Here is a 13496-nt window from a genome sequence, read left to right as displayed (position 1 = left end):
GGCGGAGCTAGCATGTTGGAGTGAACGGCTGCGTGTGAGAGGCTCCTGCAACTTTTTTGCGAAATAATCTAACTTAACCTACTTTATGATACTTTTTACAACAAACGTTTCTTTCTAATACAACATCGTAACTTTCTGTGTAAAAATGCCGAGTAATAAGCGACCAAAGGACAATAAATCCACATCGGAGGCCTACTCCACACCAAACAACGAGACAGACATGGCGGAAGGCACAGGCAACAACGTGACACTTAAAGAACTTACCCAGGCTTTGGGAGAACTACGTGTTGCTTTAGCTGAGGATCTTAAGGCTACTATTGCTGAACTGGACACCAAAATCGAGGGCACCATTCGAGCGGTCGCTTCGCAGGGCCAGAGTATTGTGGACCTTGAGAGGGCTTCTGAATTCAGCGCTGGTAGGATCGACGAGTTAGAGAAGCTGTGTTCGTCACTACAGGGTACTGTGCAGAGGCTTTCTGTGAAAGTGGTCGACCTGGAGGGCCGTTCCAGACGTAATAACCTTCGCGTTGTTGGTCTGGCAGAGGGGGTAGAGGCGGGCTCTCGCCCCACCGACTTCTTCGCCAAGCTATTGAAGGATGCAATGGGATCGGACGTTTTGGCTTCGGACCCCCAGCTGGACCGTGCACATCGCGCCCCTGTCCCAGTGCCTGGACCGGGTCAACGCCCTCGCCCAGTAATCATCTGTTGTCACAGTTTCAAGACCAAGGATCTTATCCTGCGCGAGGCCCGAATGAGGGGCAACCTGTTACATAAAGGGCACCCCTTCCGTGTCTATGATGATTATGCGCCCGATGTGGCAAAGGACCGTGGCGGCTACAGAGATGTCATGGCCAAACTCTACAAACTCCATCTTCGCCCAGCCTTGCTCTTCCCTGCAAGACTAAGAATTACCCCGCCCTCTGGTGAGAAGATGTGGCTCTCCTCGGTTTTGGACGCAGAGAAGTTTATCCGGGAACATACGCCAATCCCCCGTACAGGTTAGAGTGCCTTGTCATTGTGTGTTAGGGTCTGCTCATGGAATCGAATCCATACTAAACCATAACGGGTGAAACCGTATTGAACGGTCTCAACAAGGGCTACCGAACATGTAATTTGCTGTGGAGGGCGGTCTTGGCTCTCAATTAAAGTCACTTTCATTCTGGCTGTATTCAGAGCGATGCCTATTTAGGATGCCTTCCAGGTTTGATCATTGACACTTTCGGATGAATATACGTATATTCCCCCCATTTTTTTTTTTTTTTTGTTTCGTTATTTATTTTTTTAATTCTTACATTTATTGTTATTACAATACCATTTATTTGGAGCTTGCAGGGGACTGGGGGTGATGGTGGGGAAGGGACAGACACCTGGATAGCAGGTGGATGTTCTGTGCCGTTCTGCCTTTGATATAGCCGAGGGCCGCTCTCCCGATTAGATCCCTACCAGCCCTCTGTAGTGTCTAGGTAGGTGTGCGTACATATAATTATTATTTGTACTTTATAATTATTTTCTCTTAGCATGTTACTATTATGTATGTGTATATTTTAAATTAGTGTAGATTATTACTCTGGGGCATGAATGTTTCTGTATGTATGGGTATGTATGTGTATATGCGCATATGTAGATATGTATGGGTGTGTGTGTGTATATGTATATTTTTAAATATATACCTTTATATGTATTTTTTGGGTGTGTATGTGTTTGTATGTATGGGTGTATGTGTATGTATGTATATATGTATATATATGTGTGTACATGTATGTATGTATATGTATATGTATATGTATATGGGTAAGTATGTGTATGTGTGTGTATGTATACATGTATATAACCTTTTTATTTATTTATTTTCTGACTGGGGGATACGTTTAATTTAGAAAAATTCTTGTTTCCGATCTAACCCACAATATGTAAATGTACGGCTGTCTAAGTTGGTTGCTGATGGTTCATGTTTAGACCGGCAGTGCTTAGCAAAATAATCTTGTGATGCTATATCTTGCTTATCTCAGGGATAGATAGACCCAAGATGACGCTTAAGTGCGCAATATGTTTAGGTTGAAACTTATTCTCTTTAGGTTTATTAGATGCTAATTGGACACTTTATTCGCGGGAGCCTCCTCAGTTCATATGTTAGTAGAAGTTCTAGGATAGTGAGAGGTGAACGTACAGTTGGGATTTTATTTCTGTTTCACCTCTTGTTCGAGGTCGCGCCGTGCTTTTTTGGCATCGGCCAGACAATGTGTTTATTATTTTTATTTTTTTATTTTCTCTCCTATTTGTGTATGCCTGTTAAAGGTGGGTTGGGCGGGGGGGTAAATAGTGGGGAAAGTAGGGGAACAGGGTGGGAAGTAAAGGGGCTTGCAGGGGGGGAGGGGCTGGTTGGATACTGCTCGGGTGTAGCTGCTACATATGCTGATCGTGATGGTTTGGTGCGCTTTCTTACCTTTTTATTGAGTTACAAGTTATGCAGGCCACCATAGGAACTACAAATGAGAGGGGGGCGGGGCTCACATTCACTTCCTGGAATGTCAGGGGCTTAAACGAACCAATTAAGAGAGGCAAGGTCCTAGCCCACTTGAAAGCACTCTCGTCGGATATTATATTTTTGCAAGAAACCCATCTGAAAAATAATGCTCACAGCAGACTTAAATGTAGGTGGGTGGGGCAAGTGTATCACTCTAACTTCTCTGCCAAAACGAGAGGCACAGCGATTCTGGTACAGAAAGGAATTCCCTTTCTACATAAAACCACTATTGTGGATAAAGAGGGTCGTTATGTGATCGTAATAGGAGAGATCCACTCTACTTCTGTAACTCTACTAAATATCTATGGGCCAAACATTGATAACCCCTCTTTTTTCAAAAGAGTCCTTGCCCTGATTCCAGATATCTCCCACACTAACCTGATCATTGGAGGGGACCTTAACTGCGTGCTAGACCAATATTTGGACAGATCCTCTACCCGGCGAACCCCCACCTCCTACTCAAGTGAATTCTTGAATACCTACATAAAGAATTCTAACTTATTTGATATATGGAGGATCACTAACCCTACGGGCAGGGAATACTCCTTTCACTCTCATGTTCACAATGTTTATACTCGAATTGACTACTTTTTGGTTGATGCTAAACTACTCCCCTATACCTGTAATGTGAAGTATCATGATATTATAATCTCGGACCACAGTCCACTCACCTTCTCCCTGAGATTGGGTGACATGGTACCAAACGAGAGGGTCTGGAGGTTAAATCCTCAGCTCCTCACAGAACCAACATTCTGTGAACATCTTAAAGACCAAATAACATTTTTCTTTGATACCAACGACAACACAGAGACTTCCCCAGCATTACTGTGGGAAACACTAAAGGCTTATTTGAGAGGCTGTATCATCTCCTATCAGACTGCCAGGAGTAGGCAAAGCAAGGGAAAATTGGTAGAACTGGAGGGACAAATTCACTTATTGGATAGGGAGAATGCTAGACATCCATCTATGGAGAAACATAAAAAAATTACCTCTTTAAAATTTGAATATAATCAGACTCTCTCAGCTAAAATTGCTAAATCTTTTCTCTACGCCAAGCAAAAATATTTTGAGTTTGGTGACAAACCACACAAATTACTCGCCAGACAACTTCGAAAAATTGTGAGTGACCGAATGATTCACAAAGTTAAGTCTGCATCTGGGGAATTACTCTCTTCCCCCAAAGACATCAATGACAGATTCCGTCAGTTTTATGAGACTCTATATACATCTAAAGCCGATTCTAACCCCTTAATTATGCAAAACTTTTTGGATGACTGTAATCTTCCTGCCCTGAACCAGGAAGATTCTAACTTCCTGAATAAGGAAATATCTCTTGAAGAAATTCGAGAAACAATCAAAACTCTAAAGAGTGGCAAGACCCCGGGCCCAGATGGATACCCGGGTGAATTCTATAAAACATTCAGCAACATGCTCTCTCCCTACCTGCACAAAATGTTGGTTCAGTCCAGAGAGGATGGAGCTCTCCCATCTACTTTGGATGAAGCATTCATTACAGTTATACATAAGAAGGGTAAAGATCCAGAAGAGGTAGGGTCGTACAGACCAATATCCCTCCTCAATACAGACCAAAAGATTTTAGCAAAAACCCTGGCTAACAGGCTTAGCACTTTAATTGGCAAACTGGTCCATTCGGACCAGACCGGCTTTATCCCGAACAGAAACTCATTCTTCAATCTCAGGCGCCTCTTCAACATTATGTATTCTCAGAGGTTACCAAACATGGACCTTGCCGTTATATCTCTTGACGCCGAGAAGGCTTTTGACCAAGTTGAGTGGTCCTATCTATTCAAAGTCCTACATAAATTTAATATTGGAGATGGGTTCATAAATTGGATTCAGCTTTTATATAGGAACCCCTGTGCGAGAATACTCACTAACCAATCATTGTCGCCCCGATTTAACCTCTACAGAGGGACAAGGCAGGGTTGTGCGCTGTCGCCGATGCTCTTCGCCCTAATCATTGAACCTCTCGCTCAGACGATTAGATCTGATGCAGCAATACACGGCTATAATACTAAAGATACTCTAAATAAGATTTCCCTATATGCAGATGACATTCTCCTCTATGTAACAGAACCCCAAGCTAGTATTCCAGCTATTCTTGATGTGATTAATTTGTTTGGTACCTTCTCGGGATACAGAATAAATTGGAACAAGAGTGAATTAATGCCCATACGGTTACAAAACACCTCCTGGCTAGAACATCTTCCACTTAGGTAAATTTTTCTGAAGATAACTTATCTAGGAATTGTAGTTACCAAACAATATTCCTTACTACTTAAAGAGAATTTCCCCTCGCTGATGCAAAAACTAAAAACAAACATACAATTTTGGAGAACTCTCCCAATTTCTCTGCTCGGAAGAATTAATGCCATTAAAATGGTCTTCCTCCCACAACTGCTCTACCTATACCAGAACATCCCAGTATTCATACCTAAATCCTTTCATAAACAACTGGACTCAATTATCAATCCTTTCATCTGGGATTATAAAACACACAGGATAGGTAAAAAACACCTCTGCAAATCCAAGATGGAAGGAGGATTGTCTCTCCCAAATTTTATATTTTATTATTGGGCCGCTAACCTCCGTGCGGTTACGTTTTTGCTGGATGACGCACGTCCGTCACCCACCTGGCTTAGTATGGAGCGTGAGGAGTGTCACCCCTTCTCTATTGGTGCTGTGATTTTGTCGCCTGTCAATCTGGAGAGGTCACTTTATCGTAACAATCCTATTATACATAGCACAGTCCGAATCTGGAAGCAAATTAAAACCCACTTTGAGCTTAGACCAATGTCATTCATGCTCCCTGTTGCCAGGAACCCCTCCTTTGCCCCCTCCAACCTTGATAACACCTTTGAGCAATGGGGAGAGTTGGGGATAAGTACCATAGGGGATTTATATATAGAAGGGACCTTTGCTTCCTTTGAGTTGCTGAGGGAAACTTATAATCTTCCCAGAAATAACTTTTTCAGATACCTACAAATCAGAGACTATGTTAGGAAACACCTCCCAACATTTGGGAACGCTAAGCCTTCCATGTTTGACGGATGCATAAAAACATCCCCCACCTCAGACAAACTGATATCTCGTTTATATGACTCTTTTCAATCGGTTAGCACACCCTCTACAGAGGCCATTAAGGCAAAATGGGAGGAAGAACTAGGGACTGACATTTCGATGGCAGACTGGGAAGATAGCTTGGAGTATATCCACACCTGCTCCATTAACTCCAGACATCGGCTCATACAATTCAAGGTATTACACAGATTACACTATTCCAAAACCAAACTGCATAGGATATTTCCTGATACATCCCCTTTGTGTGATAAATGTCAGTCTGCACAGGGTACACTTCTCCACTGCTTTGCCCTATGCTCTAGATTGCATGGTTACTGGTGTGGAATTTTTAGGATCCTCTCTGAAGTTCTGGAGACTTCAATTGACCCAGACCCGCTTCTGATAATCCTGGGAGTGTCTGATTCCCTAATCGGACTAACCAACCCCCAAAAACAACTCATCTCTTACAGTCTCATTTCGGCAAAAAAACTAATCTTGTTGTTCTGGAAAAAGAGGGAAGCGCCCACTGCCAAATTATGGCTCAGCGAATTGGCAAACACTGTACACTTAGAAAGGATTAGATATATTCTGAACAATAAATTATTAACATTTGATCAGATCTGGCAGCCTTTCCTCTCTTACTTGGACCATTCGGCGCTGTGAATTTGTACTTTTTAACGCACTCTCCATTGTAATATTTTAATCCACCTCTGGGCAGCACGTGCTGGCACCGCCACCCGAGCAGCGGGGAGGGATATAAGGGGAAGGGATAAAGGGGGGGAGGGATAAAGGGGGGGAATAAGGGGGGGGTGACACCCACCCTCTTTCTTTCTACCTGTCCTTGTTTTGTAATAATTGTTTTGTACCCAGAACTCTGGATCTTTTTATTTCTGTCTGCTCTTTTATGTTTAGTTAAAAATTGTATACCTGCCTTTCATACCTATACACCATTCCTGTGTGTGTTCAATAAAAATATTTGAACGAGAAGTGAAAGCCATCCTCTCTTGGGGGAATGCTGCTTTTTAGTTAGCTTTGCGACAGTATCAAAAATAAATTTGGGATTGTTCTTATTTTCCTCAATTAAGTTGGAAAAATAGGATAATCGAGCAGCAGTGAGGGCTCTTTGATACTGCACGCTACTGTCTTTCCAAGCTAGTCGGAAGTCCAATTTTCTGGAAGCTTGCCACAGAGCTCGGGTATTTTCTGTATACCAGGGAGCTAGTTTCTTATGACAAATGCTTTTAGGGGGTGCAACTGCATCTAGGGTATTGCGCAAGGTTAAATTGAGTTCCTCAGTTAGGTGGTTAACTGATTTTTGTCCTCTGACGTCCTTGGGTAGGCAGAGGGAGTCTGGAAGGGCATCAAGGAATCTTTGGGTTGCCTCAGAATTTATAGCACGACTTTTGGTGCTCCTTGGTTGGGGTCTGAGCAGATTATTTGTTGCGATTGCATGGTGGTGGTGGTCCGATAGTCCAGGATTATGAGGAAAAACATTAAGATCCACAACATTTATTCCATGGGACAAAACTAGGTGCAGAGTATGACTGTGACAGTGAGTAGGTCCAGAGACATGTTGGACAAAACCCACTGAGTCGCTGATGGCTCCGAAAGCCTTTTGGAGTGGGTCTGTGGACTTTTCCATGTGAATATTATAATTTAAAAAAATTGAATATTATCTGCTATGACTACAAGGTCTGATAGGAATTCAGTGAACTCAGTGAAGAATGCTGTAAATGGCCCAGGAGGCCTGTAAACAGTAGCTATAAAAAGTGATTGAGTAGGCTGCATAGATTTCATGGCTAGAAGCTCAAAAGACAAAAACGTATTTTATTTTGTAAATTGAAAATTGCTATCGTAAATGTTAGCAACACCTCCGCCTTTGCGGGATGCACAGGGGATATGGTCACTAGTGTAACCAGGAGGTGAGGCCCCATTTTTAACACAGTAAATTCATCAGGCTTAAGCCATGTTTCAGTCAGGCCAATCACATCAAGATTATGATCAGTGATTAGTTCATTGACTGTAACTGCATTGGAAGTGAGAGATCTAACATTAAGTAGCCCTATTTTGAGATGTGAAATATCACTATCTCTTTCAATAATGGCAGGAATGGAGGAGGTCTTTATTCCAGTGAGATTGCTAAGGCGAACACCGCCATGTTTAGTTTTGCTCAACCTAGGTCGAGGCACAGACACGGTCTTAATGGGGAAAGCTGAGCTGACTACACTGACTGTGCTAGTGGCCACTCCACTAAGCTGGCAGGCTGGCTAACAACCTGCTGCCTGGCCTGCACCCTATTTCACTGTGGATCTAGAAGAGTTAGATCCCTGTCTATGTTCGTAGATAAGATGAGAGCACCCATCCAGCTAGGATGGAGTCCGTCACTCCTCAACAGGCCAGGTTTGGTCCTGTTTGTGGGTGAGTCCCAGAAAGAGGGCCAATTATCTACAAATTATATCTTTTGGGAGGGGCAGATTACAGTTTTCAACCAGCGATTGAGTTGTGAGACTCTGCTGTAGAGCTCATCACTCCCCTTAACTGGGAGGGGGCCAGAGACAATTACTCGATGCCGACACCTCTTTCTAGCTGATTTACAGGCTGAAGCTATGTTGCGTTTGGTGACCTCTGGCTGTTTCATCCTGACATCGTTGGTGCCGATGTGGATAACAATATCTCTATACTCTCTACACTCGCCAGTTTTAGCTTTAGCCAGCACCATCTTCAGATGGTAGCCTTAACGTCGGTAGCCCTGCCCCCTGGTAAACAGTGTATGATCGCTGGATGATTCGTTTTAAGTCTAATACTGCGGGTAACGGAGTCGCCAATGACTAGGGTTTTCAATTTGTCAGAGCTAATGGTGGGAGCTTCGGCGTCTCAGACCCCGTAACGGGAGGAGTAGAGACCAGAGAAGGCTCGGCCTCTGACTCCGACTCACTGCTTAATAATCAGTTATATCTCCACTCACTCTCCTCTCTCTCCCTATAGACTTCTCTAGTCTAAAGCCTCAGACAATTTATTTAAAATTTAGCAAAAATCGGTCGAGCTTTTATCTTACTGCTGTTTAATTGCAATAGTAGAAGGCACAAGGAGAATTGAAAAATTTGGTAGTGCATGAGCAGTTTTCCTCCTGTCATTCACTGACAGACCTACAGAGCTTTTTAACCTGTCAAGAAATGTCCATTTATTCAACTGTCCCGTTAATCAACTGTCCCGTGTTTGCTAGGTAGGTAAGTTAGGCTAACCAGCTATCTAAATCTTGTAGTTTTCATGGCCAGATTATATGCCCAGGGGCCTCGACCCCAAGGGGGCCCCCATTGATTTTGTTCAGACACTTTGGTATCATATCAACACACAAGACATGGCAAAATGTGTAGAATTGCAGGAAATTACCTTTTAAAACTGCAAAAGAGTGGTGTGACAGCTTGGGGTTGAAAGGTTGGGGTTTGTTACTATGAAGAAAAACAACAATATCCATCCGGACCTTTTGTCACCTAGGAAATTGTGTGACCGGACCTTCTCAAATATTATTTGATTACCCGTGCAATATATGATGTAATCAATCATATCCGAATCCTGTCTCTCCCTCCATATAGGCCTCCAGGGACCTGGTATGCTTTCTACAGCTGGACCACGTTAATGTGTACTACGGCCAGGACTACCGCAGCAAGTACAAGGCCCCCACAGACTACTGCCTGGCCCTTAAGGTAAGCTAAACCCCCCCCCCCCCTTTCACTTAATGGTACACTCCACTTCTGCTCCTTATGGAGAATTGATTATGGACATGGGCCAACTCATTTTTAGACAAGGGGTGGAACATTTTTAGAGTAGAGATGTTGCGGTGAGCCTGGACAAGCCCATTAAGATGGATCTGTTGCGTGAGTGGATGTGGTCCCGGGGGGTGTCTGGGTAATGATATCCTTTGAGGCCACTTCTTTCTAAAAGCACAGACCCTGAAAAACACCAATGATAAGTGTTAAGGCGCCACTCTCCTATATTATTAATGTTGACCCAACTATCTTTAGCTGTAGTCAAACCAACAGGCACAAAGGCAATTATCAAGGGTGGTTTTGGAATCAATGTCTTTACTGGAACGGAACGATCAGGGCCGCTCTGCCGCCCAAGGCGAGACAGAAAATTTGCCGCCCTCAGTAAAACTCAAATAGTACTAGTAAGGAAATTGACTTTGAGAAGACGTTCAAAATACGTGTTTTCCAGACGTTGAAGTTAGGTTCAATTTAGGATGAACGTTGAAAATATTTATTTTTCGGACGTTGCAAATACGTATTTTCTGGATGTTGAAATCAGTTCGAAATGAAATTTGAAAAGACAGAATGTATAGCTGTCTGTTTGGGCCAAATCAAGGCTGGTCTAGGCCGGACAACATCTGAACATAGACATCTATGATTGGTTTGATTCGGTCCGGACCGAACCAAAAACCTATATGTGGAAATCCAGGCCGGTCCAGACTGCACAAAAAAAAGGCATCTGGACAGGGCCAAAAAATCAAATCCAAAAGGCGTCGGTGTTGGTCCGTGCTTATTGAGGTATCGCCCACAGTGTCGCCTGAAAATGAATTTTAGGAATGCCCATCTGTGGTGGTCCTACCGTTTGTAAATAAGACGGCCGGTCCGGACGGGTCTAAAAAGACATTGGTGTCGGTCCACGCTTACTGGGGTGCAGCCTACCATGTGGCCCGCAATGGAATTTCAGGAATGCCCGTTCATGTGGAAGGCCCACCGTTTGTAAAAATAAATAAATAATAATAAAATGCCCGTTACATTGGCTTTATTAGTCCTGATTCCTGTGAGTAATCAATTTGACGGTTTAAACTCTGAATATCAGCTACCCAGCTTTATCCGAAGGAGTCATCCTGAACCTATTTGCAATGTGTTTACCCAGCGGGAAATGCAGAATTATTTCCTTTTTCACTATGATCAGCCCGTATAAAAGGTACGGCTACAAACTTGAAACCACTGGTCATGGCAATTTAGCCCATGGGATCAATCTTCTGGACAGCAGTTGTGAGTAGCCTGATTGGTCTTTCCATATTGTCCATTCCTCCTCCTAGGAACAAAGTGAAACGACATTTGTTGCGTTGTCATGGTAACGCGTGTGTGCATGCCTCTGTGTGTTCAGCACCCCCAGATCCAGAAGAAGTCCCAGTACATCAAGTATCTGTGCTGTGACGACGTCAGGACCCTCCACCAATGGTTCAACGGCATTCGCATCGCCAAGGTGAACCTTAACCTCCACGTCACTCTTAAACATGACTACTAGAGGCTGTATAGAAATTTCTCTCAAGTCAAAAGGGGTCCCCTAAACTAAAAGCTTACTTTAAAAAAAAAAGTTTGTTTCCCTTAAGATTGTTTTGCAAAATTAAATGATATATGAACCATGCAACCAAAATACAACATTCAATGTGAACAATTAGCAACTGCGCTTCTCTTTAATAAACAAGAGTGACCTCTCTCTTTCCCCCACGGTGGCGGTGGTGTAGTACGGGAAACTGCTGTATGTGAACTACCAGGAGGCCATGAAGCGCACGGAGGCGGCCTACGACTGGTCCTCCCTCTCCACCTCCAGCATCCGCTCTGGCTCCAGCTCCGGCTCAGCCAGTCTGCCCGGTGAGTCAGCCTTCCAGGGCTTACAACTGGTCTGGGATCAGCTGCTCAAGTCCACGGTGGTCCTCTGAGGCTTAATGGTAATGGCTGGGGTACTGTGATAGACGAGCACAGATCCGGGATCAGCTTGGTAACCAAATCGAATTGACCTCAATTTGAGGTGATGTTGATTCAGTAGAGATTGATATGCTATTAATTAATTGATTGGCCATTGTTTTCAATGACGACTTTTCGATTCAATTTATGAGTTGGAGTTCAGATGGAGTTGACCACAACCCCTGTCTAGCAGTAGTAGTTCTAGTTCTGATCTTGAATCAGTTGTTGTGGCTTTGAGGGTACACGATAAAGCTCTAGTCTATCTACAGACATGTGGATTCACCCTTTTTTACACATTCACTCCCATTAATCAAATCTGCAGAAGAGGGAGTACTAATGTGGCAGTTCGGTGGCTTCAGAGACTCTTGTTAGCCAATGCATAGGTCAGAAATCTAGTGTTTTTATATGCTCCCGGGGTAAAGTTTCCCCCTAGGTACAAATCTAGGATCAGTTTCCCCTTGCCCAATCCTAACCTTAACCATTAGTGGGGGAATGCAACACTGACCCAAGATCAGCATCTAGCGGCTTTCTTCCATGGCTGTGTGTGTGTGCCCCCCAGAGTCCCAGTCGAACCACTCGGGCCAGTCAGACAGTGGAGTGGACACGGCCTCTAGCCACGGGCGCTCCCAGAGCGTGGTCAGCTCCATCTTCTCTGAGGCCTGGAAGAGAGGAACGCAGATGGAGGAGAACACCAGGGTTAGTCCTTCTCCCCTTTCACCTCTCCTCTTCATGCCAATATATCCCTCCTTTGTATTTCCTCTCATCTCTCTATATGTCTCTCCGTTATCTCTCCTTTCTCCTCTTTGTCTCCATCAGATTTTTTAGTGTAATGATTGATTTTATCTCAATCGCACTTTTTTCCCCTTTCTGTCTTTGCTTGAATTTTTCTTTCACTCATTGCTGGTACTACTAAGGTTCTACTTTCGGGTAACACTTTATTTTGATAGTCTGTCTGTAGAGCATCTACAGATAAGACTATCAGTAACATTTCAACCAGAGCCGGCGCCAGAACAAATCAGTTGGACTACTGGTCCATATGGGGGCCTTTTGATTTCCATATGGGGGCCTTTTGATTTCCATATGGGGGCCTTTTGATTTCCATATGGGGGCCTTTTGATTTCCATATGGGGGCCTTTTGATTTCCATATGGGGCAAGTTTTTTTTTTTTTTTGCAGGACCTCCTTCCGTGGAAAAAGTAGAACCGCCATTCAAGCTAATGAGCAGTCATTCAGACTGCAACATTCTAACAGTTTAATGAATACATTTCATACATGCTATCGCAAAAATAATCATTTGGTTGTGTTTATGAAGGTAACATTAGAATATGAAAAATATATTTTTAAAAAGTGTTACTTTTCATTAGTTTATGTTACTGTTTATGTAAAAACACATTTTATTTGTGGAGTGCCTTTGTTACAACTATGAAACAGAAAGCATATGTTGGAACTAACAGCTTTTTACATCGGCAAAAAAATATGATATCCCAACCACCAAGATGCACAGTCAGCAAGATGCACGGTCAAATGATGAAACATTCGTTGCCTTAACATTATTATAAGCTCCAAGTGTAAATAGTGAAAATCACCACAAAAGCATAAATGTCTTTCTAATGAATATATGACCGCAGTCAAAAATGGTCAATTACTATCCGCTCGTGCTTACATGGTGTGTCTTCACACTATGGCATAAGTTGGAGGATGTCACATAAACAACGAAAGCTAGTGAGTGTGTTGCTGATGTTGGTTTTTGCTTGAGATGTAAGGCCTGCTCTCTGTGATGACATTTTGTGCTGATAATCAGACAGTTGCATTGTCTCTAACTTTTTCTATCCAAACGGTTAGTGTGAAATTAGTTTTGGTGTATGTTCAGTTTCGAGGCAACTATCGGGGTAATTATCAACTGGGCACGGCACCTTTTTAATTATCGGGAGGAGGGAAGCAGGCCCTACTGTCGGGAGTAGTGGGGGGCAAGGTGGGAAAACCATAAAGAAAATGACATGCCCTCCTAACAGTGCTTATAACACCAGTTCTGTTTCTGATAGAATTTTAATAACAATGGCAGTGTGTTTTATAGACTTTTTTTTAGGTAAAGTCGAGGGCGGCATGACTTAAAACGTCAGAGTAGTTTTTTAATTTTTTTTTAAATGACCTTTTTAAATGTGGCATGAACACAAC

At 43.2% G+C, this 13496-nt stretch overlaps 1 protein-coding gene across 4 annotated transcripts in view; it reads left to right on the top strand.

The window, feature by feature from the left end:
• Window positions 1-13496, top strand: part of LOC129840200 (ras-associated and pleckstrin homology domains-containing protein 1-like) — a 100560-nt gene that overhangs the window by 72874 nt on the left and 14190 nt on the right. For all 4 annotated transcript variants that reach the window (XM_055907862.1, XM_055907864.1, XM_055907863.1 and 1 more), the window contains 4 exons: window positions 9199-9309; window positions 10742-10840; window positions 11103-11229; window positions 11882-12018. In XM_055907862.1, coding sequence (XP_055763837.1) covers window positions 9199-9309; window positions 10742-10840; window positions 11103-11229; window positions 11882-12018 — 474 coding nt within the window. The remainder of the gene's footprint in view (window positions 1-9198; window positions 9310-10741; window positions 10841-11102; window positions 11230-11881; window positions 12019-13496) is intronic.

Source organism: Salvelinus fontinalis, chromosome 41 (assembly GCF_029448725.1).
Source record: "Salvelinus fontinalis isolate EN_2023a chromosome 41, ASM2944872v1, whole genome shotgun sequence".
Classification (NCBI taxonomy): domain Eukaryota; kingdom Metazoa; phylum Chordata; class Actinopteri; order Salmoniformes; family Salmonidae; genus Salvelinus; species Salvelinus fontinalis.
The sequence above is the reverse complement of the archived record's forward strand: the minus strand, read 5'-3'. Positions and strand labels throughout refer to the sequence as shown.